The sequence below is a fragment of the Engraulis encrasicolus genome, chromosome 20 (genome assembly GCF_034702125.1).
Source record: "Engraulis encrasicolus isolate BLACKSEA-1 chromosome 20, IST_EnEncr_1.0, whole genome shotgun sequence".
NCBI lineage: Eukaryota > Metazoa > Chordata > Actinopteri > Clupeiformes > Engraulidae > Engraulis > Engraulis encrasicolus.
The window spans coordinates 18,934,066-18,959,449 of NC_085876.1; the positions used below are offsets into that span (position 1 = coordinate 18,934,066).

General features: G+C 46.0%; 1 protein-coding gene across 5 annotated transcripts in view; it reads left to right on the forward strand.

The window, feature by feature from the left end:
* Positions 1-24,862, forward strand: part of ago4 (argonaute RISC component 4) — a 48,598-nt gene extending 23,736 nt beyond the window's left edge. Inside the window, exons 10-20 of one of the 5 annotated variants that reach the window (XM_063185542.1) lie at positions 6,242-6,403; positions 11,061-11,209; positions 11,585-11,769; positions 12,266-12,425; positions 14,350-14,542; positions 15,607-15,657; positions 17,272-17,394; positions 17,678-17,812; positions 18,817-18,918; positions 19,696-19,895; positions 20,288-24,862. In XM_063185542.1, the coding sequence (XP_063041612.1) occupies positions 6,242-6,403; positions 11,061-11,209; positions 11,585-11,769; positions 12,266-12,425; positions 14,350-14,542; positions 15,607-15,657; positions 17,272-17,394; positions 17,678-17,812; positions 18,817-18,918; positions 19,696-19,895; positions 20,288-20,396 (1,569 nt within the window). In that variant the 3' untranslated portion in view covers positions 20,397-24,862. The remainder of the gene's footprint in view (positions 1-6,241; positions 6,404-11,060; positions 11,210-11,584; positions 11,770-12,265; positions 12,426-14,349; positions 14,543-15,606; positions 15,658-17,271; positions 17,395-17,677; positions 17,813-18,816; positions 18,919-19,695; positions 19,896-20,287) is intronic. The other 4 variants (XM_063185543.1, XM_063185544.1, XM_063185545.1 and 1 more) reach the window with 4 other exon arrangements.
* The last annotated feature ends 522 nt before the right edge of the window (positions 24,863-25,384 follow it).

Consider the following 25,384-nt stretch of genomic DNA (forward strand, 5'->3'; position numbering starts at 1 on the left):
CACACACACACACACACACACACACACACACACACACACACACACACACACACACACACACACACACACACACACACACACACTAAACTTTTAAGGGAGTATATGATATTTGAGTCAAGTGTAATGCATGGAAAAACTATACATTTCACTGGGTTCGTATACTGTTCACCATGGAATGGGTGCATGGGATTTAAACAATGGTTCAAAGTTGTAGACAAAAATCCTGCAGCCTGTTAATCACACTTGAATTTTGAACATTCGCAACATTGCAACATTTGGGCCAAATTGATTCTATATGTTCTCTGCTGGTGGGCAGTGTGTATTACCTCACAAGGCCTCCTTTTACTCGATGCTGCCCCCACATGGTGAGGTGAGGAATAGTGTTGTTGTTGTTTTTTTTAAAAATGGCACATGGACTTGAGCCATGTGGACTAAAGGCTCAGTTATGCTTCCTACTTGTGCCACAGAGTGAGCTTGACGCAGCCATGATGCAGTTAATTCTTGTTTATGCCCTGTTTTGAAGCACGGTCTGCGCGATGTCATTCCACGCTGAAACTGCCTTCAATACAAAGAGTAAACTAGACGTGTCGGTTGTTTTTTAGCATCACAGACTCGACGAGAATGAAAATGAAACATTAAATCTTTATATCACGTGCATGTTTGATCGCACTGGCAGCCACAGTAGTAGTTTGGAACAAAGAAGTGGCTCATTTGTCGAGGACGAAGCGGAATGTTTCCTCGACCTCGGAACCACTGTTCAACTGTCCAAATAACTTCAGCGTCGTAACTTGCACGCGCATGTGTTGTCTTCGGTTCGTGTAAATAAATCAAACAACAAAGCACGGGCAACTTATTTAATGAAGAGCTCACAGTCCGTAGACCGACGAAGGTTAGAACAAGGAAGTAGCGCTTGTTCTCGACTCGAGGACAGAGCAGGCTGGTCGAGAGGACCAATCAGAGACCTATTTTCGCCCTTTCACGCCGTCGCTCCCTGCGTCGAGACACAATTTTGGGGAGGTGCCCCAGAGTACCTGCGTGATGGGGGGGGCTTCACTACGTTAACTGCGCGGCTCACTGCATCATGATGCAGTGACGCTGATCTCGAGGCATAAACCACCCTTAAGCCTGAAGGTCAGAAAGACTACCTGTACCTCATCTCCAGTCAAAGTTTTCCCCTAAAGATGCGGAACATGCTGGGGCTAGTTTGTTTTACCCAGAGAAAGTCATACATTAGGGAATTTGACTCATTTAACCACTTAAGACATGACCCCTGTTTAAATGAGCTATTAGCAGAATGGCAATGACCAAGTCGTTATGCATTACTAATGGCCCTGTGCACTGTCATAGTGGTGTAGCACTATGGTATTTTTTTTGTGTCAGTGTCTATTACAACGTCTCAGTAGCGGGACGGTGACTGGTAAGGGGCAACGATGTATCAATAGAAATAGTTGAGAGATATGGTATGTAAGACGCTAAGTGGAACTGTATGGCAGTTGTATCTGGATAGCCAAACCTTTGACAACGCCCAATCCATGACTAGCCTGACTCCTCACTCTTCACTCACTCCAACGGTTTGGGCATTGCTAAAAACCAAAACAAAAGGCCGAAAGAAGGAACCCACTTGGTTGTGCTGTTAAAGAAGTTTCCACATGTTCTTGGCCGACTGCCTGGGTGACTTCCCAAACCTCCAATATCACACTCATTTTCACATTCCAGTGCAAGGCGTCAGGCAGCCTCCATATAAGGCATGGCACGGCTGTGCTGTTGACAGAGAAAGCAGGTAACTTAGTGTTTCTCAACGGGGGCGATACAGCCCCCCAGGGGGCGGTGGGGAGTTCCACGGGGGTGTTGAGAAGGATACAGCTGAATGGGGGCTTAGTTCCAATTGGGGAGCATTAGTCTGAAAGCCTATTGGGAAACTCCAACTCCCATTGTCATTGTGACACAGCACTCCACAGCACACAAGTGAACACTGTACACTGCACACAACGAAATTGCATTTATGCCTCACCCGTGCAAGGGGGCAGCCCTCAGTGGCGCCCCATGGGGAGCAGTGCGGTGGGACGGTACCATGCTCAGGGTACCTCAGTCATGGAGGAGGATGGGGGAGAGCACTGGTTGATTACTCCCCCCACCAACCTGGCGGGTCGGGAGTCGAACCGGCAACCTCTGGGATGCAAGTCTGACGCCCTAACCGCTCACCCATGACTGCCCGTTTACTGTCCATTTTGCTTTTCAATCTGAAAGTGATATTTTCAGGCTTATTATGAGGTCAAGGGGGCGTCGAGAGGCTTATGATGAGGCCAAGGGGACGTATGTTAAAACAAGGTTGAGAACCACTGAGGTAACTGAATCCAAATGACTTTCCAGTGTTCCCCTTTTCCCTTTGCTCCACTAGCTCTTGTTTTGATTTTGTCTATTCGTAACATTTCAGGGGCCTATACTTCTACAAAGTTGGATTCCGGAATAGATGGGGTTAAGTTAAGAGGTAAATCATCTAATAGAGGAGCCTGGGGTCCTCATTTTAGAGCGTGGATGGAGTCCTCATTTTTTGAAGTGCTTGTGAAGATTGAAGGAGTAGGTTGAAGCCCGCACGTCCAAACGTCATCCAAATGGTCTTTACACCTCCGTTATCTTTTGACGAAGCCTTACCGCGCGGTCACACCCCAGCGTTGAACACGTGGAAAGATGCGGAAGTAATTGACTTTGTATGGGAGAGCAGGCAGCAGAAGCGTTAAAAGACGCAAAGCGTTTCTAGAGTCAAAAGCGTCAAAAGCCGAGGGCGTCAAAAGTTGAACTTCATCTAAAATTTGTAATGAGCTCGGTGGCGGCAGGCGGCAGCCAATGGAATGTTCACATTTTTCTAAACACGAGCTTCGGTTGGTCGAGATTCTTGGTCGAACGCTTCAGGTTGAATCTTTTGCCTCGTTCAACGCCCCTGACCTGTGCTTTCCAGGCAGGAGTCAGCAGCGTTTTAGCTCTTTCAACGCCGGCGGTGTGACCGCAGCATTATGGTCCAGATGTGTCCCATTTTAGAGATATTGCTATGTGGAATTTGCAGTAACTACAATATCCAACCTAATACCAAGTACCACTTTGAAGGCATTTTCCTCAGTTTTAATGTTGGCGTAGTTACTGCGTTCTGCCTTTTTAGTGCAGCGTATAGCAGGCGGTGGTACTCAAGGATGGAGGTCAGCATTACTAACATGACGGGTAGTAGAAACATAGCTTTCGAAGTGAGAAGTCTGCACACTTAAAATCCTTTTTTTTTTTTTTTTTTTTTGTGATCCAATTTTTATTATGATTATTGTTATAACAGAATCACAAAATTTACAAATCACATAAAATAGGAAAAAGAGGGAGGGGCAGGGGAGACCAGACTCGACAAACAAGACATAGAGACATAACTGCAAAGACGGGAAACAGACAAACACAAAGATAAAGCACAAGACGAGAACTAAAAAACAAAACAAAAAAAGAAAAAGACTCTAGTGTCCCATCAAGTCCTTGATAGAGTCTGCCAGGTTGCGCCAAAAGTCCAAAGTCTTTTCTGAAGCTCCATTAACTCTAGCTGTGGATAGTTCCATGAGTATAACATCCAGAAACGTGAGGCTCCAAGGCCGCATTGAGAGGTCATGGGGTGGTTTCCACCGTGTTGCTACCATCTTACTTAAATTCCTTTTTGTTGTCCTTTATTATTTCATGGCTGACCAGCCATGAAATAATAAAAGACAAAAAGGATTTTAAGTGTGCGGACTCCTCACTTTGAAAACTACTCTTGGCCTTCGTCCTGCACCTTTTATTGTGATGTGCACAATCCTCTCCTTCAAATGGTAGTAGAAACATGCCAGATTCCACAATGTGTTTGCTCCGTTCAAGTTTTCTGCAACTCTAAGGAAGGGTTGCATTTCAATAGGGTCGTTCACTGACACCCTGTTCAACTACTCGCTTACCTTTTTAACATTTAACAATTGTAGTCCACAGGGTTTTTTTATTTGCAAAAAGAAGTAGGAAAAGACTATCCTCTCCTCTCCTCTCCCAATGTATCCTTTCTGCTAAACAAAGTCACAGGGGTCTGCTGTTAAGAAGAGTGTTGCCACTTAACCAAATAGTTGCCTCAGCCAATGGTTAAAACATTACCAGGCTTGGAGAAGTCCCCTGTAGCTCTGGACAGGAAACAGGACGGTTAGGGCCTCTGCACATCGGCTCCGACAGCACTGCGGAGCACTTTCGCTTCAGACACAATTCCGATCCCCGCACACAATTCCGACCTCGGCACACAATTTCACCCCAACACCATGGCCCGCTCCGACAAAATAGAACTTGTCTCTAATCGTTTGCCGACATCCGTGGATGTTCGCACACATCTGCGCCGGTGTGCGGGTTCCAGGGCTCTAAATTAACGCACGCCATCACGCCAAATGCGGGTGAAAAATCATTTTGGCTGGTAGAAAAAATCATCCACTAGCCAAATTGGCCGGTAGTGCGCGCCCGACTGAACGTTAAACAGCTGCCCGCACAGATCTGTAGCTGCCGTCTGATGAGCGTTAAAACGTTGCCTACATTACCCATGAACATTAGTCCTACCGTCATGATGTAGCCCACACCCATTGGCTGACTGTTAATCACAATAAGGCAGCCTCGCATCCATTGGCTGCGTGTTTGATACCCGCGCGCCGCTCGAACTAGTGTTAATAAAATATGTTCAATGAGCGGACTAGCGCCGATTACTTTGGTTTCGTAGGTTTGTCAGATGAAAAATAATGTGGCAGTGGTTAAATCACGGTTATGTGTCGATGAATGCAAGTAATAGCAGCGTAACTGTTGTGACGGTGAAATAGAGTATTGATGGAGCGAAAACGGCGTGAGTGAGTGAAGGGACAGGACAGCTGTCTGTCAAAACAGTGTCGTTGCCGTCAGAAGCCGTCTGATATTTGCGAGGTCCTCGCAACTACAAACGATGGAGTTGTCGTTTCCTAATAACGCCCACGCCATCGCAAAGACCCTGCACGAGTTTGACATGGATATACGAGTAAGTGAAAAAAAATATAACGAAAACTAGCGACGAAAGTAACAAAGTAGCCTGGTGCGTGGTAGCCTGGTGCGTGGTGTCCGTGGTGTTATTGGATATCTAGTTGACATAGCGTAACGGTAATTGTCATTCCAAGCGCATCGTAAGTAAACCTAATATTAATTTGACCTGGAGGAACTTGAAGGTGTCACGCAGCAGCAGCATAAAAACACAATGCAGACATCATTCACGCACTGTGTAGGTGTGTGTATGTGTGTGTTTGTGCGCGCGCGGGTGTCTCCTGTCCTTCTCCTCCCTTCATCTCTTCTCCCCTTCACCTGTCTTCTGTGCATTGTCCATGGTATTTGGCCCACTGTGTGTGAAGTGATGCTGTGTAGGGGATATGTGGTTTTGCAGTGTTTGGTTGTGTGTGTGTTTGGCTAGTGTATGTTGAAAGTCTGGTATGTGTGTGACATTAGTGTTGAAGGCATGCTGTGTTTGTGCCTATACTGTATGAGGTTTGGGTGATGGTGTGTGAGGTAATAGGCTAGTGTTTGGCTGTCTGTGCAGTTTATGGAAAGGGAATGAAAAATAATGAAATGCAGGTAATACAAATATAATTACTAAATAATTATAGAATAGACTGAATTATATTGAGTATAATATTTATATTGTTTATCTGTGTTGAGGACATAGCCTAGTTTAATAAAATAATTAAAAGCAACATAATTAACGCATGGTTTATTTTGGTGAGAAAAAAAATGGCTAGTTGACCTTCCATTTGGCTAGTAAGAAAAAATGTCTACTAGCCAAATTGGCTGGTGGTGGAAAAAGTTAATTTAGAGCCCTGTGGTTGTATTGACAACAATGGAATCGAACTTTAGCAGAGCAGTGCTCAAAACTTTGTCGGCGCCAATGTGCGGAGGCCCTTAGATGACTTATGACACCACTCATCTATGCCGCTGATGCACTGTACTAACTGGCTGGCCTCAGTGCTGGTTAGCTGGACTTAAACAGTTTCACAAACCAACAATGGCCTTGTGTGCATGTGTAATGTCTCCAAACAATGTCTCCAAATAATGTAATGTAGAGTGTGTGTATGTGTCTGTGTGTGGCTACACGCTCTCTGTGTCCCCTTTTCAGGTCAGGTCAAAAGTAACAGCATGGTGTAATGTGTAATGTAGAATACGTTTGCCTAATGTAATATATGTGTGTGTGCACCCCCTACAGGTCAAAAGCAACAGCATGGTGGGTGGGCCGGACCCCTACCTGAAGGAGTTTGGCATCGTGGTGCACAACGACATGACGGAGGTGACGGGTCGCGTGCTCCCTGCGCCCATGCTGCAGTATGGGGGCCGGGTGAGTAGTGACACGGGCAGGGACTGTGGCAGGGTGAGTACTACTACTACTGGGGCACTTACGCACATTGGGGCACACGCACAGGGGCTGGGGGAGCATGGCTGACACTAACGCATGGATAGACCCGACGGGGTGAAATAGATGGAGGCAGGGCTCTAAATTAACACCCGCAAACCAGGCACTAAATTAATAGCCTGATTATCATCGACATTCAAATCTCTTCGAGACTTGGTCTGACCAAGAGCATAACGATTTACATTTCCCAATGGGCATGGTTGACCCGCCTCCCTTGGTTTGCTTATGGTTGTTTGCTTACCGACAAAGTGGGAGGAGTTCCGTATTTTCGGGAACTCAGAAAGTACTTTCATTGCTCTTGACCTGACGAGCCTGGCTACTAAATTAACACCCGCCAACCAGACACTCAATTGATGCCCGCCAACCAGGCACTCAATTGATACCAGCCAAACGCTGGTGAAAATTCAGTTTGTCTGGTAGAAAAGAGAACTTACTAGCCAGCTTGACCCATTCCAGAGTGTGTGTTTGGCTAGTAAGATAAACTACGTAAATTAACAAAATTACCTACTGTACTAGGTTGGTGGTGAAAAATGTTAATTCAGAGTCCTGGATAGAGGGTACAGTCCATCATCCAAACTCCCGTCCTCAATTTGCACTTATGAACTGGCACTTCACTCACACCCCGCCATCCGTGGAGAAAACGTTTCCCTGCGGTCAGCCCAGGCACAAAGAAAATTGAGACCGTTGAAGCATGCTTGTGCGAGATACTGAGTTAAAGTTCCCTTGTCAACATTGTGTTGTGACATCATCACGAGGACACGAGAACGAGGAGGACAGGAGTTTGGAGAATGGAATTTACCCCGTGTGGGTGTGCACGCACTTGTGCATACATAGTTGAGAGCTTGTGTGTGTGTGTGCGTGTGTGTGTGTGATGGTGGGAAAGTGTGTGTGTGTGTGTGTGTGTGTGTGTGATGGTGGGAAAGTGTGTGTGTGTTTGCTTTGACGTATGCGCTTGACGGCTTGACTAACCTAATGATGACAAAAGAGTGGACTCCTCGACACCTAAGCACATAAAACAGACCTGTTTTTCAGCCCTGCTACGCAGGCTTGTAGACTAGAACATTTGGCCTTCAGGTAAAAACAGTCAGACTCTTGTGGAGTAAGTGTCTCCGTGGATACTCAAGGTTAGCCATTAACCTGGCATTTTCTTTGCCGGTTCACCATGTTACGTTTCAAGCCATTTGAGTTCACAGTAGAGACTGAACTCAGTAGGGCACGCCGGCCCCCAACTCGAAACAGACAGATCGCACCCACCAGTGGAGGAACAATTGCACACAGGGCCCCTGGGCAAAACACTGACAGGGCCCCCATACAGCCTGCCAAGGTCATAATAGAGCAACCCACCACCAATACATGAGGGCCCTGGGCCCAGGGGCAAATGTCCTGATTGCCCCCTCTATAGCTCTGCCCCGAGCACCCACAACACCTTGTGACGGTCACTCCATCACAACAGGGTTTTATGGTTGTGTGGGGGCCAATAATGAACAAGTCACTTTATCATCCCTTTGAGCAGTTTTGTATCAGTTTACAATGGTTATGTGGATCGGTGTCTCTATGGTGCTTAATGGACAGTGGAGTCCTATTTTTTTTGTCGTCATTTTTCTTATTATCACATGAAACCTCTTGAGGGGTGGAAAAGGTCTTGCAGAGCTGCCCCTCTCCTGACACTAAAAGCCAAATGTCTGCTCCAAGTATTCTGCATTGAGATCTTATTGAAAGCAATGCTTTGAAATGAAGCATGTGGTTAAACATTGTATGTCTATACTGTCAAAATGTCAGGATCATTCACAACTTTTAGTTTGGAAAATGTACTATTATTAAAGGTCTGCTTTTATTAAAGTGTCTCCGTGGATACTCTAGGTTAGATATTAACCTGGCATTTTCTTTACCGGTTCACCACATTTCAAGTCTGCTTTTTTTTTTTTTTTTTAGCTCTGCTTTGCCAAAAAGTGTGTAATAAATAAAACTGCTGCATGCTCTAAATGGCTTGCATATGACAGGATTTAGTCTGGAGAATTTATTAACAGAATACTTTTTGAAACACCACATTGCCAAAAATATGTGTGCGTGCGTGCGTGTCTGAGGGGGAAAGGAGGTGCGTGCGTGCGTGTGTGCGTGCTTTCGTTTTCGCCACTTTCCACAGGGTGTCCCTGGCTGTTGACGATGTTTAATTTTAGTCACTAAAGGGGATTGGGCAGCATGACTTGGCCAAGGGACTTTGTTTCAAAACACTGCTGTTATTGTGTCTTGACTTTGGGGAAAAAAAACTTGATTGTTGGCTTTCACACACGATAATGCTGTTCTAATTTATTGTGATCATAGTTACTGCGTCTTCAGGGACTTTAAAAAAAAATATATATATATAGAAAACACATTTTTGCTTTTGCAAGAAATATTTAAGATAAATTGGTCTCTTAAGTCCTGAACACCGGAACCAAGATTGTATCTTGTGTCTGTGAAAATGAGAAGTTACAATGCCATTCTGCTTTCCACTCATTTCAAGAAAAGCTTTTTCATCTGGAATGAGTGGCCTACGCACAGCCATATTCTGCTTGCTTGCTCTTACATCAGGGGTGCATTTCTGGAAAGCGTAGTTGTTAGCAGTTAGCAACTTCGGTAGTTGCCAATGGGAAATTGCATTGCAACCAACAAAGTAGCTAACATAGTTAGCAACTATGCTTTCCGGAAATGCACCCCTGCTATGTGTGTTTTTTTATAATGCGTATTACTTGTAATTAATTTCCCTCTGGATGAATAAAAGCACTCCAGTAATTACTTACCGGTACTAATCTCACCCCGCCCCAATCCCAATGTTTGATCAACACAATGCCAAGTGCAAGTTTTGAATCGAAGTGATGACTTTGTTTCACAACTGTGTGACTAACATACCAGGTTTAGATGTTGTCAAGTCCTCCCAAGTCAAAGTCCTGTTTCCCATTTGGATTTTGCCAATTCATTTAACCAGCTGATACTAACTAACACAGCGTCCCTTGGTGAGCTCTCCTTGCCTTGAGATCTACAGGCCTCCAGTGGTTATATGACGTCTGAAAGAGACAAAGAAGCTCCCGAACACTGTTCACATTTGCAGAGGTTTTTTTACTTGCGACGTTTCTGTCTGTGACCTTCTTTAAGCAATTCAACCAGAAGAAGGTCATAGACCGAAACGTTGCAAGTGAACTCTGCAAATGTAAACGGTGTGCAGGAGCTTTTTTGTCTGTACAAAAGACAAACCCAGTGGTGACCCGGTGGTTCCACTCCTACGCACCCGGCAAAAGGTGTGCAAGAATTCTAAAAATAGTACTATATGATGTCTGACGAAAGGTCAAAGCAGAGCAATCCTGGTTGAAGCAGACTTTAAAAGAATAATAATAATAATTTCTAGACCCTAATCTTATGTGAGTCGAGTGTGACCCGACCAGAGCACTGGTAATAGGACTTACAAAGCTGGACTTCTTCTGAACCAGGGATGCTGGTCCTTACCACATTTTCCCTTTGCCAAAACCTCAATGTTTTTGGAGAGGGTAGTGGTGGTGGGGTGTTTTTAGTGAGTGGGTTGTTGTGGGACGTCAGACGTTCGGTGGCGCAACGGCATCTAATGCCTAGGGCTGTAACGATATTGAATCGAATCGAGAAATCGCAATACACAGAGTCACGATACTGTATCATGATTTTGAGGAGGCAGTATCGTGATAAGCTTTTTCAAAGTTCTGTTACCCTTTGGTTCAGAAAACAACCGCAAGATATGATGTGATAGTGCTTCCAAGCTTCAAATCAATATCATTATCACTTTTAAACTTAAAAAAATGTTTAGTAGCCTCTTGTAACCTACTGTAGTATACCTACAAACGATCATCAAAATGATACATTTAAAAATCGTGCGGTGTATCGAATTATAGGTAAGAAATTGTGATACGAACCGAATTGTGAGTTAAGTGTATCGTTACAGCCCTACTAATGCTCATATATTAATTAGTAATTGGTGGTTGATATGCTGCAATGAATATACTTCTTGGATAGTCCACTAAAAACAAAGAAACGAACACAAACAAACAAGAAGGTCCATACAATAGTGGCACTGGCTGTCGTTGCGTTGCGCCGCCCTGACCTGTCGTCCTGCTGAAACGTCATCATGTTTTAGCGTATGTATCGCAAGCTAGTGCATTCGGCGTGTTGGTGCGGCGCCTTTTGAAGTTATCGCGTGCTTATCAGACGCAACGGTAAAGCGCTTTTATGAACTTTTGACACGTGAGGTTGCGCAGGTTTCCCCTTCGTGTCTGCGATTTTCTTTTGCCGCAGCGCATTCAGCGCAATTTTGCTTTGCTGTGCCTTAAGCAAAACCATGCCTAAACCTAACCTGTCAGTAAAGCAATGTTTCTGCTGCTTTACTTTTGCCAAGAACAGCGTAATTTGGCGAATTTCTAGCTAAATTGTGCCCAAATCTAAACCATCCCTAAACTGAACCTGTCACAGGGCGTTGTGGAGCATGCCTTACCTTGGACACACGCGATAGTCAGTTCAAATCAGCGCAATGCATAATGACATGTTGGTGGGCGGGGCTGGTCGGGCTCGCATGAGCGGGTCGCCACAGAGGCCGAGGGGTTGACTAAGAGTGTAGGGACTCTCTCCCCAGAACAAGACGGTGGCCACGCCCAACCAGGGCGTCTGGGACATGAGGGGCAAGCAGTTCTACGCCGGCATCGAGATCAAGGTCTGGGCCGTCGCCTGCTTCGCCCCTCAGAAGCAGTGCCGAGAGGACCTGCTCAAGTGAGTAGATTTTGCACGCACACACGCACGCACGCAAGCACGCACACTAAAGCCAAACATGTATACACAAGTAAGCAGTGGTAAGAGGACTAGCTCAAGTGAGTAGACATTACACACACACACACCCACACACACACACACACACACACACACACACACACACACACACACACACACACACACACACACACACACCCAAGCAGTATCTCAGTACATATGTCAGCACTACACACACACACACACACACACACACACAATTACCATGTAATTGAAAATCTTTTTTCTTCTTTAAAAAAAAAAAAAAAAAAAAAAAAAAAGGCACATGGAGGTTGAAAAAATTAAAAATCGTTTTTCTCCCCCCCTCCAACTCTTCAGGAGTTTCACAGACCAGCTGCGTAAGATCTCCAAGGACGCGGGCATGCCCATCCAGGGCCAGCCGTGCTTCTGCAAGTATGCCCAGGGAGCGGACAGTGTGGAGCCCATGTTCAAGCACCTCAAGATGTCCTACGTGGGCCTGCAGCTCATCGTCGTCATCCTGCCCGGAAAGACGCCCGTCTACGGTGAGACGCACAAATATGGATGTGGCGCGCACTGGTGTGCGTGTGTGCAAGCCCACTGAGGGGAGGTGCGTGCGTGCGTGTGTGCGTGCGTGCAATACAATGCCTTTGACAGTGAATTCCATTGTAATCCAAGCCTATGAGGCATAGTTGGGTCATATTAGTGGGGTTCAGACTGGAGTTGAAGACCTTTTGTGGGGTGTGTGTGTGTGTGTGTGTGTGTGTGTGTGTGTGTGTGTGTGTGTGTGTGTGTGTGTGTGTGTGTGTGTGTGTGTGTGTGTGTGTGTGTGTGTGTGTGTGTGTGCGTGTGTGTTAATTCAACCGTCTGTCTGTGTGTGTGTGTGTGTGTGTGTGTGGCTAACTTCCTCCCCCATCTTCCCTGTGAAGCGTGTGGGCGACATGCTGTTGGGCATGGCCACCCAGTGTAGTGTGTATGATGAAGGGTAATGTAACATTAATGTATTGTATTGTAATGTTGTATTGTAATGTCCACCTGTAGCGGAGGTGAAGCGCGTGGGCGACACGCTGCTGGGCATGGCCACCCAGTGCGTCCAGGTGAAGAACGTGGTCAAGACGTCTCCTCAGACCCTCTCCAACCTCTGCCTCAAGATCAACGCCAAGCTGGGGGGCATCAACAACGTCCTGGTGCCACACCAACGGTGAGTACGACGCGCACGCACGCACGCACGCACGCACGCACGCACGCACACACACGAACAAAGGTGAGGAGGAAACGCATACACACACACGACCAACGGTGAGTAGGAAACACACGCACGCACACACACACACGCACACACACACACACACACACACACACAGGACCAACAGTGAGTAGGAAACTGTAATTTCTATACATTTCTAAATAGAAAAGCCCTCTGCCCTCTGGTGGACAGAAACGCACTGCAAACATACAAACAAATAAAGTAGCATGCAATTGTGAAAGTGATTTCCTCCATAAAACGGCCAGGAGTTAGTCACATCGACGCGCCATCAGTGTTTCTTGAAGGTTTGTTGTCTGCCTGAGCGAGCAATCCCGAAATCTCATTGTTTGAAGAAAAATCTTTTCGCAATCTGCAAAAAATCTGGGTGAGGTAGATTTTTCTTGTAGGTAATGGGCTGAGGGCTGGATCAAAGAACTCAAATGCAACATGGGCTTGTTTGTAACTTTAAGTTTTGGCTTGACTCTCAGATACTGAATCAATGTCATTAGATGCCAAGTTGAACCCCATTGTAATTGTAAACAACAAAAAATGTATGTCTCATTTTTAAACATACATCTTCTCTTCTCCCTTCCTCCTCAATTTTTCGCTTTTCCTTCTCTCTATTTCCGTGTCCTCTCCTCTCCTCTGCCTCCTCCTCTTCTACTTTTCTCTTCTCTTCGCTTCTCTTCTCCTCTTCCTCTCCCTTTCCTCTCCTTTCCCTCTCCTCTTCCTCTCCTCCTCTACTCTCTTCTCTACTTTCCTTTCCCTCTCATCTACTCTCCTCTCCTCTCCCCTCCCTCTCCCTTTCCTCTCCTCTCCTCTCCCCCTCTCCTCCTCTCTCCTCTCCTCTCTCCCTCTCCTCTCCTCCCTTTCCCTCTCCTCTCCGACTCTTCTTCTCCTCTTCTCCTCTCCTATTCTCCTCTTTCCCTCCTCTCCTCTTCCCCTCTTTCCCTCTCCTCTCCCCCTCTCCTCCTCTTTCCCTCTCCTCTTCCCCTCGCATCTCCCCTTTCCCTCTCCTCTACTCTTTCCCTCCTTCCCTTCCCCTCTCCTCTACTCTTTCCCTCCTTCCCTTCCCCTCTCCTCTACTCTTTCCCTCCTTCCCTTCCCCTCTCCTCTCCTCTTTCCCTCCTTCCCTTCCCCTCTCCTCTCCTCTTTCCCTCCTTCCCTTCCCCTCTCCTCTCCTCTTTCCCTCCTTCCCTTCCCTTCTTTCCCTCCCTCCCTTCCCCTCTCCTCTACTCTTTCCCTCCTTCCCTTCCCCTCTCCTCTACTCTTTCCATTCCCCTCTCCTCTCCTATTCTCCTCTTCTCTCCTCTCCTTTTTCCCTCTCCTCTCCTCTTCTCCTCTTCTCTCCTCTCCTCTCCTATTCTCCTCTTTCCCTCTCCTCCCCTCTCCTCTCCTCCCCTCTCCTCTCCTCTCTTCACTCTCCTCTCCTCTTCTCCTCTTTCCCTTTCCTCTCATCTTTCCCTTTCCTCTCCTATTTCCATCTCCTCCCCCCTTTCCCTCTCCTCTCCTCCCCCTTTCCCTCTCCTCTCCCTTTCCCTCTCCTCTCCTCTCCTCCCCCTTTCCCTCTCCTCTCCTCCCCCTTTCCCTCTCCTCTCCTCTCCTCTCCTCTCCTCGTTCCCTCTCCTCTCCTCGTTCCCTCTCCTCTCCTATTCTCCTCGTTCCCTCTCCTCTCCTATTCTCCTCCCCTCTCCTCTTCCCCTCTCCTCTCCTCCCCTCTCCTCCCCTCTCCTCTCCTCTCCTCTTTTCTTCTTCTCTGCTCTCCTCTCTCTCTCCCTCTCCTCTCTCCCTCTCCTCTCCTCTCTCCCTCTCCTCTTTTCCTCTCCTCTCCCCTCTTTTCCTCTCCTCTCCCCTTTTCCTCTCCTCTTTCCTCCTCCAGCCCCTCTGTGTTCCAGCAGCCGGTCATCTTCCTGGGTGCGGACGTGACCCACCCCCCTGCGGGCGATGGCAAGAAGCCGTCCATCGCGGCGGTGGTGGGCAGCATGGACGGCCACCCCAGTCGCTACTGCGCCACCGTGCGCGTGCAGACCTCGCGACAGGACCTGTCCCAGGAGCAGCTCTTCAGCCAGGAGGTAAGGAGAGTTACACTACACTACATGACACTGCACTCAGTGGTGTAGTCTACGTAGAATGCAAGTATACGCAGTATACCCACCTCAAAATTTCAGGGATTCCAGTATACCCACATAAAATTGATTGATCCATTATTTAGAATAGCACAAATTTATACAGTGTACCCACCTCAAAAAATGCTCAAATATACAGTATACCCACCACAAAAAAGTAGACTACACCACTGACTACACTACACTACTCAACACTTCACTACTCCACATTTACACTACATTTAAGCCTAATTTATGCTTCTGTGCGCAGACGCGCGTAGAGCCTCTGTGTCCGACCCCAACCCACCCCACGCAGAGCCTCTGCACGCTTGGTCGCACACTTAAGAAAACAAAAACAAAAATATCCTGACTAGGCGACGGACGTACATGAACCTTGCAAACAAAAGGCGCTGTGATTGGTCATATCGGCTACCGGTACTTCCTTGTTCTCGTGTTAGCACAGTGCCGGTAGTTGACGAGAGAAAACCTGTCAATATTCTGTTGAATACGATATCAATGTTTTCTTTCTAGTGTGTGTAAATGACAATGACTGAATTAGTACAATGACTGAATTAGTATGTAACAAACAAAAACGATGCATCAGTTAAAAACGATACATCCGTTACAAACTCGCAGCACAATGCCTGCAGTCTGACTACCGTACGGTAGTTCTAGCCTTTTTCCACCGAATGTAAACACACATCGGCAGACTAGACAAATGTTTCCATGCTTGCATTTTCTGCACGTAAAAACGGCCTTGGTATTTCAGATAATGATACCAGTACATTGCCTTTTGCAGTTTGTGTAAAAAATACTAAACTGAGCTAGAAAGCAACATTGCTTAATGATTGCCGCAATTTAGTGCAATTGCAATTCAGCGAAGGAAACTCTCGCTGTTCTAAATGTGGCTCGCGACACGAGACCTCGTGCGCACTGCAGAGCCATAACAGCAAAACTGCTTCTCGACCAGAGCCAAGCAGCGAAAATTGACCATGCGCAGTTACTGAACTGTAATTTCTGAACTTTATCAGAACTCGCGTCAGCAGGAACAAGCAAATCAGGAACAGCTCTTCAACCAGGAGGTTAGCACACTACTCTACTCTACACTACACAACACAACATTGAAACTACATGACTCTACATGACACTACACTACATAATCTAGTTCATAAACAGGTCATGACAAATGTTTGGCGCAGAAAGTGACTAGGGAGCAGATACCCTGTGCAGATACCCTGCATTAATTTGTACTAACATTCAGTCAACAATTACCTTGTTAAGCTATAAAAACATTATTAATTCATGTTATTAATAGGCTTTGGAAAGGTATTTCATTTCTTTACTCAGTTTAAGCTCAACGTCGTAGTGGTATTAAACAAATTTGGAGGTAGTGAAAAGGTAGTAAATTCCAACCTAAACATGTCTGTAGGCTCCCTGTACATTATGTTATACTACATAACAAATAGATTACATTACACTTAGCTGACGCTTTTATCCAAAACAACTTGTAAAATATGAACAGGGTATTGGTTACAGTCCTGGGAGTAGTGTGGCGATCGAATACGTGGCTTGCTCAAAGGGCACTTAAGCCATGGAGGGAGGAAGGGATTGGTAAGGGTGGGGATTGAACCTGCAACCCTGTGATCTACAGTCCGACTGTAGCCCTAACCAGAGCCATGAAATTCAGAGTTATCAGGAAGTCCGTTGGTGACATGATTCACGTAGATTCAAATAATTCTAGGCAGCGGCTTTCTTTTCGCTAGAGACTAACACAGAATCACTACAAAGTAGACAAAGATGACATAAAACTGAATGAAAATAAATTGTATTTACCTTTACTGCATTTTCTATGTTCCACGCTCACTTCCTGGAACTGTTTTGGAGCTATGTCAATGGTGATCTGTGTGTCTTTCTCAAATGCAAGGCCAGTGTCCTTCCAAGTGTGTCAGCCTAATTAGTCACGCCCAGTGATTGGATACCCTTTTTTAGTCATACCCAGTGATTGGATATTCTGTAGAGTTCACAAAAAAGTATCCAATCACTGGGCGTGACTAATTAGGCTGATACACTTGGAAGGACACTGGCCTTGCATTTGAGAAAGACCCAGTGTGTCATTGGCCCCATGAGGCACCATCTTTGTGTGAAAATGGAACACAGAGATCAATGGGCTTAGCGTATCTCTTACTTCCATGGTTCTGAGTGGTGTCACTCTTCAGTGTCGGTGACCATGCACGTGTATTTGATTTATCCCTTCTACACACAGTAAAAAATCCAATGTGGTTTAACTCTATAGACTAGCCCAACTCTTATTTTTTTCAAGTTTTTTTTTTTACTTCAGACATGTAAAAGTTTTCTTTATCTTTTACCTGACATTTTCGATGGTATAGCGTCCGTCTTTATCAGAGGGTCACATGGATGTTAATCTGTGACGTGCATTAAAATCAGCTGATGCATGTTTTAAACTAAAGCACATCACACATTAACATCCATGCGACCCTCTGATGGAAGCTATACCATCAAAACATGTCAGGTAAATGGTTTAAAAAAAAAAAAAAAACGTTTACATGTCTGTAGTAACAGAAAAACTAACTTTTACTAAAATATAAGTCATAATGAACGTTCTACATGTAGCCTAACTGACTTCCATGGCTCTGGCCCTAATCATTGCCATTCCCCTGCGGCTGTCTTCCCCACAGGTCATCCAGGACCTGACTAACATGGTGCGGGAGCTGCTCATCCAGTTCTACAAGTCCACGCGCTTCAAGCCCACGCGCATCATCTACTACCGCGGAGGAGTGTCCGAGGGACAGATGAAGCAGGTGAGTGTGCGTCTGTGCGCGTGTCTGTGTGCCTGTCTGTCTGTCTGTCTGTCTCTGTGTGCGTCTGTGCGTCTGTCTGTGTGTGTGCGTCTGTCTGTGCGTGCGTCTGCGTGTCTGTCTGTGTGGGTCTCACTGGGTCTCTCTGGGTCCCTCTGCATCTGTTGGGATAATGTTCTTCCATGCTGGCTTGGTGTGTGTGTGTCTCTCTCTCTGTGTCTTTCTGCATCTATTGGGCTAATGTTCTTCCATGCTGGCTTGGTGTGTGTGTGTGTGTGTGTCCCAGGTGGCGTGGCCGGAGCTGATTGCCATCAGGAAAGCGTGCATCAGCCTGGAGGAGGACTACCGGCCCGGCATCACCTACATCGTGGTCCAGAAGAGACACCACACCCGCCTCTTCTGCTCCGACAAGGCCGAGAGGGTCAGTCAGTTACACATAATGCATAAAGATACACATCAGTCACACACACAGCAGGGTCTTCCGGTTCCACATAAAGATACACATGATATACACACCAGGCTCGTCCTGCTCCTACAAGGCAGAGAGGGTCAGTTACACATAATACAAGATACACACAAGACACACATCACACACAGCAGGGTCTTCTGGTTACACATAAGTACACATAATACAAGATACACATAAGACACACATCACACATACAGCAGGGTCTTCTGGTTCCACATAAGATACACATAATACAAGATACACATAAGACACACATCACACATACAGCAGGGTCTTCTGGTTCCACATAAGATACACATAAGACACACATCACACATACAGCAGGGTCTTCTGGTTCCACATAAGATACACATGATATGCACACTAGGCTCTTCTGCTCTGATGAGGCCGAGAGGGTGAATGGCTCCTGCGCCTCCCTGAGATCATCTAGTGGAGGAGGAGTAGAGATCAAAGTACATGGAAGTCCTTGTGCACAAGCCCTCAGTAGTCCAGGTTCAGGTGTAAGGCAGGGAAACCTGATCAGTACTAAAATTCACATCCCCACTGATTGATTTCTTGACCTGATCCCTGGCGTTGTTTATGGTATTTTATGATGATGTTCTTATTTTATTTATTCATGATGTGTTTTTTTAAATCTTTTTTTATAACCATATTTATGGTCATTTTAACCTTTTATTGACCACTGCACTTCATGTCTGTCCTGTGGCATATGTTGTTGCTGTCTATATGTGCTTATGTCTTGCTGCACACCTAATCGCCCCTTTTGGGGACACTAAAGTTGAAAAGTTGAAGTTCAGAGAACAAAGAAAGTGATATCTCACTCAATATATTTTTAAAGCAAGACATTTCATGAAGATTGTGCTTGATGTTTGTAAATGCAGTGCATGTCCTGTTTGCTTGTGTATTCTCACCTGGCCTCCCTGTGTGCTCTATGTTGCTTGCCTTGCCCCCTGCAGGTGGGGAAGAGTGGCAACGTCCCAGCAGGCACCACGGTGGACAGCACCATCACGCACCCCTCCGAGTTCGACTTCTACCTGTGCAGCCACGCCGGCATTCAGGTGAGGACCAGAAGCTTGCACATGTGCGCCAGAGACACTCGACATGAGACGAAACACTTGAGAAAAGAACGCTTGTACATCTCCCACCTGTCCGGCAAAAAGAGCCAGTTGCCTATTGAGTCGTTGATCCACATGCGTGTACTATGTGAAAGACTGAGGGAACCTTTTAATTTGGTGCATGAGACCTTTATTTTATGTGCGGTTTATTTTTTGTTCCGCTTTTGGTTAATTTTGGGATAAATTGTCGCATTTTTGTCTCGTCTTTGTGAAATTGGCTCAATTATTATTCAGCTGAACTGCCGGGGGCACTGCTCTGCTTGCGATCCGGGCTTCACTGCAACAGCCTTTCGTTTTTAGTCTAGAGTGCTTATTAATGACTTGATGGGCATGCCATGCCATGCACGGCACAGCTATATGTTTGACTTGAACTCAAAGAATGATTTTTATTCCTAGGTGTCAGACGGGCTTGTTGTTTATAGCTTATCGGTACTCACTCACTTTTTCTATACCCCTCACGCTCTCCCCTCTCCCCTCCTACCCTCCTCACCTCCTCACCTCTCACACTCTCTTCCGTCTCCCCTCCTCACCTCTCACGCTCTCTCCTCTCCTCTCCCTTCTCCCCTCCTCTCCACTCCCTTTCTCTCCCCTCCTCTCCTCCTTTCGCTTCTCCTCTTCTCTTCTCTTCTCTTCTCTTCTCTTCTCTTCTCTTCTCTTCTCTTCTCTTCTCTTCTCTTCTCTTCTCTTCTCTTCTCTTCTCTTCTCTTCTCCTCTCCTCAGGGCACGAGTCGTCCTTCCCACTACCACGTGCTGTGGGACGACAACTGCTTCACGGCGGACGAGCTTCAGCTGCTCACCTATCAGCTGTGCCACACCTACGTGCGCTGCACGCGCTCCGTCTCCATCCCCGCCCCCGCCTACTACGCCCGCCTCGTGGCCTTCCGCGCCCGATACCACCTGGTGGACAAGGACCACGACAGGTGAGGCGAAACACACACTCACACACTTACACACGTGCATAGTATACACACTCACACACACACTCACACACACACTCACACTCACACTCACACTCACACTCACACTCACACACACACACACACACACACACACACACACACACACGTGCATAGTGCACACACACTTACACACACTTACACACACACACACACACACACACTTACACACACACACACTTACACACGTGCATAGTATACACAACACAACACAACACAGGTGTTTGATTTTATAATAACTAATATTCTTGAAAATGCTAACCAATGTTTTTCTCTCTCTCTCTCTCTCTCTCTCTCTCTCTCTCTCTCTCTCTCTCTCTCTCTCTCTCTCTCTCTCTCTCTCTCCCATGATGCAGTGCGGAGGGTAGCCACGTGTCGGGCCAGAGTAACGGTCGAGATCCGCAGGCATTGGCCAAGGCGGTCCAGATTCACTATGACACCCAGCACACCATGTACTTCGCCTAACCAACACACCCCAACCAGCAAAGAGACAAGAGACCTTCCCTTTCTCTCTCTCTCTCTCTTTCGCTCTCTCTCTTTCGCTCTCTCTCTCTCTCTCTCTCTCTCTCTCTCTCTCTCTCTCTCTCTCTCTCTCTCTCTCTCTCTCTCTTTAACACAAAACAAATCTATTTCGTTCATCTACTTTTCTTTACTTTTTGTTTCTTTTTTGTTTTCGATCATTTATAATTCTGTCTCTCGCTCTCTCTCTGTCTCCTATTCTCTGTCTCTACGTGTGTGCGCGTGTGGCTTTTTTCTCTGCGACGGAGATGTTCTGTAAAGCCAGAGTTGCGGGGATGGTCGTCTGTCCAAGTCCAGCAGACACCTCCCCCCGCCCCTCCCCCCCAATGACAGAACCTCCGTCTTGTACCAGCAATCCAGCACTGAGAGGCTTTTGGGTTTTTGAAATTGCACACAGAAAAACAAAATCGGAAAAAGACACAAAAAAAAAATCCCACACATGCACGCTCGAAAAACCCAAGTGGAGCCATTTTTTTTCCCCTACATTTTGAATGTTGAAATGTATTGTCAATCATTTATTTTTGTGGTTCTTTTATGGTTTTAATTTTCATTTTCATTTTGTAAAGAATTCACTGAGCGCAAGTGGCACCTGCCCCGCTGCCCAGCGGGTGGCAGGTGAAGCTTTGGGCTCTCTCAGCTAAGCAGGACTCTCTTCACTCTTACCTCAAGCCCCACGGGGCAACAGAAATGTCACAAAATGTCTATTGGGCAGCAAGCGGGCGGGCGGGTGAGGGGAGGGTGGGTTAGTTATACGGTGGGGCATTTTAAACTTTCAAAGGTGATGACAATGATTTCTTTTCCTTCTTATTATCTCTATCTAGCTCTCTCTCTCTCTCTCTCTCTCTCTCTCTCTCTCTCTCTCTCTCTCTCTCTCTCTCTCTCTCTCTCTCTTACTCTTTGTTCGTTCCTTTTTACAACTGTGTTTTAACTTTTTTCTCCTCTACAAAATCTTTTACAAGCGAGGTGACCTGGGTAGCTCATTGCCCATTGCTACTACTCCTACTATCTCCTGTTCAGCGAAAACTAGCTGCAAGTGCTGGTGTGCGTGTGTGTGTCTGTGTGTCTGTACGTGTGTGTGTCTGTGGGTCTGTGGGTCTGTGTGCATGTGTGTGTGTGCATGAAGACGTGTGCGTTTCATGGCAGGCCACTGAATTGTAAAGGGAAACCAAGGAGATAACTGCTGTACATGCCTCAGTTGTTGTTTTTATATTTACACACGCATATATAAATATATATGAATAGTAACGTCTATATAAACGTCTTTTCGGTAGATTTTACTGACTTGCATAAGCTGTCGGTGGTTTTGTAGCAGGCTCAAGTATTGTGTTCCTTTAGAAAAAAAAAATGAAAAAAATTAAAAAGGCGTGTGTGTGGCAGGCTTCGAACAGGCATTCTGGAAGTCACACTCGTTGCCGCGGCGACGTGATGTCCAGGGTGACGACCGTGTGCTGTCGTTTTGGGTTTTTTTAACACAGCAACGAGGTTGAGGTATGAGGAAATGGGCAGACGTTGTTGCATTTTGACATTTTCAGGTGAATTGCAACCGCTAGTCTGGTCAGCTAAGCGCTAAGACCCTTTTGGTCTTCCTGGTTTGAAGGTTTTGTCTTGTTGTCGACGTGGCAGGGCAAGGCAAGCAGTGGGCACTCACAATCTATCTCTCTTATTTTCCACCCCTCACACCTTTTATGCATTTATGAATTCAGATCAGATTTGTAAGAGTTTAATATAAATAAGAGACTTTTTGTGACTTATCTTAACTGTTCTTAGAGTTAGAAAATGCATCGTTGTTGCTCTTGTTAACTGTTGTTGTTTATTATAAATGATCGTGATGGTGATGAGTTTGGGAGAGGAGAGCAACGCAACGATGTTGGAGATTGGAGGCTTGTTGAGTTGAAGACGCTTGCGGTGCTCTCGGCAGAGTTGATTTATTTATAGTTGTGTGCAGGTCTGTTTGTGGGACGTGCGTGCATGAGTAGTGTTGTTGGATAGCGGGGTGGGCCAGGGGAGTATACTAAGAACATGGGTTAAGTGATGAACCAGACTTCGTTAACCTACAGTAAGTGGTAAACTTACTAATAGATATACCAGCAGGTGTCATTTAGTTAAGAAGGCTCCAGGCTCTTCTATTAGATGATTTACATCAACCACAAGGTTAACTTAACCTGGGGCCTATACTGAGGAGCTGGTTCAGGAGTAAACTAGGCGAAGTCAAGAGGTAAATCATCTAATAGAAGAGCCTGGAGTCACCATTGAGGCTCTTCTATTAGATGGTTTGCCTCTTAACTCCTGAACCAGCTTCTTATACCTCTCTGGTTTACTCCTGAACCAGCTTCTTAGTATCCCGCCCGGGCGTTTTGGAGAGAGGGATTTGGGTTCGAGAGCTTGCTCTCCTTTCAGCTTCTGATGGCTGTTCTTTTAACTCTGTAGATGGAGTCGGTTTGTACGTTAGACTTTGACTAAGCTTTGACTATTTAGACTTTTCTTGTTTTTGTTTTTATTATTATTATTATTATTACTATTATTTAGTTAACCTTTATCCTCACATCGACTTCTCGTCCTAAAGAGTGGACACGTGGTCGTTCAATTGCACTGTTTCAGGATCTTGCCAACTGGTTTCGCAGAGGCATTTCTCTTCTCCTTCTCTTTTTCTTTTCTTTTTTTTGGTTCTTTGTTGTTTTTAGGTTGCAGATCATTTGCTTGTATGTTTTATTAAATGGTTGAATCATTATGTTTGGCAGAGTGCAACTTTTCAAAAAGTGACAATCATCAGAGTTTAAAGGAGATGAAATAAAAACTAGCAGAAGCTGACGAGCAAGAAACGAAGGAAGCAGCAGACAGTGGTTTTTCAGTTTTTACACTTAACAAAAAAAACAAAAAACAAAAACAGTTTCTATCCTTATCGTGTGTATTTGACCATGTGTATCTATATCTATTGCTAAGTCTGTACTTCTAAATGTTGGTGTTCCCTTTTTTGATTTATTTGTGTAAAAACGTGGAGAAAACGTTGAAAAATAAGCCGATTTTTAATGCCAGCCATTGGTTCATTCAGTCTTCATAAGCACTGCCCCTCACTGATTGGATGATTAACTTGCCAGAAAGGGAGGAGTCCCTTAATGGGCTCTGCTTATTGGCTTGTTGGTTTTCGCGTAGAGGTGTCCATTTGTACGTGTGTGGGGTGGGGTTGTGGGTAGGGCCTGATGCCTATGGGTGTGGTCAGTGTACGGGGTGGGGTATGATGAACTAGTGGGTGTGGTCTGTGTACTGTGTTGTGGGAGGGTCTAGTGGGCGTAGGTGTGGTCATTGTAAGGGGACGGCGGGGGGGCGGGGGGCTCCACGCCCCCGGCAGGGAGGGCGGCGTTCGGCAGAAACCCTTTTGTAATAAACCACCGGTTAAAGCAGCAGGTTTGCTATGAATGAGTTTGAGCGCCGCACCTCCGGGGGGGCGTAGAGAACCCCGACCCGGACCAAGATGGCGGGGTGGGGGATAGAGGGAAGTAGAGATGGAGAGGAGGGTGGGCAACTTGGATTCATCAGTTGGTACAATCGTGATGAAGCAGTGCTGCTTTTGCTAGGCAGCGAGCATGCACACTTTCTAACCAGAATGCATCAAACTGGCAAAGTGTGCATGCCCACTGCCTAGCAAAAGCAGCACTGCTTCATCACGATCATGCCCAGTGCCACTTATTCCAAGTGAGCAGGTTTTACCTGTCCAATTGAAAAAGGCCAATGCCAGGTGGTGTGCTTACCTGTTTGAGTTGGACAGGTAAAACCAGGTAGCTTGGAATATGTGACGCTGGAGTGAATGTAGTGTTACCTGGCTGCTCATTACTACATTAGGCATTTCATGGCCCAAGGCCTCCTCTTCTCGAAAACCACACAACCTCTCCCAATGCTGGCTCCACCATTTCCTCACAAAATACACCTCAATTTCCTATCAGGTGTTGTCTTTTTTTTTCCACTTTCAAACTCATCACTGCAGAAGCAATATAAACCCGACCTAATGTTTCTTGATATTGCTTTTTGTTTTCTCTTTTCAAAAAAGGCTGTAACTGCTTGTTCTGTATGTTGCCATGACTGTTGGTTTGATCCCTTACGATGTGCGTATTTCTTGTGCTAGTTTTTTAATTTTGACTTCTTTTCTATCTTTCCTCATGTGTTGCTCGTCTCAATCAGTGGACAAAAATGTGCTTTTTTGATGGATTAGATCTTTAGGCTTCGTTAAATCGTTTAAACGACAAAAAAAACCTTTTTAGACCTTGCTCGCTTGCATGCCAGAGTTATTTGTCCTTTATGATAAAAATCAAGAAGAGTAAACTCTTATTAGAGATTATTTATTATGACAAACAGAAAGATCTTATAAAAGTTTCTCTTTTTTTAAAGACAATAAAAACAATAAAAAGTATGTCAAAGTATTTTAAGTGAGACTTTTTGGGGTAGCAATATTCAGTGTCAGTTTTAACAACCGGTGAACAACAGAGGGCGCTGTAGGGAAGGAAATGGCGATTTCTACAGATGTTATGTCAACCCTGTGGCACAAGCTGAGGTGGGGTGGGGGGGGGGGGGGGTGTTGGCATGGGGACGGCAGGTGTGCTGGGGGGTGTCTGGGGGGCGTGAGGGGGGTCGGTTACAGAGATGAGGTCTCTGGAGTCTTTTCATGCGCTCTCAAAAAGTCAAACGAGGTACATTCTTCAATCCGAGGCTGCTGAAGACTCACACCCACCCTCCCTCCCTCTCTCCCTCCCTCATCCTCCTCTTCTCTTCTCTCCCTCTCTCTGCTCTCCCTCTTTCCTCCTGCTCCTCTCTTTTCCTCGCACCCCACCCCCCCCTCTTTTTCTCCTCCTGTCCTCTGTTCTCCTGTTTGCTTATTGTGGCATTTTACCGTCCTCCACTGTCTGCCCATGGTATCACCCCCACCCCCTTCACCTTGGGCATGT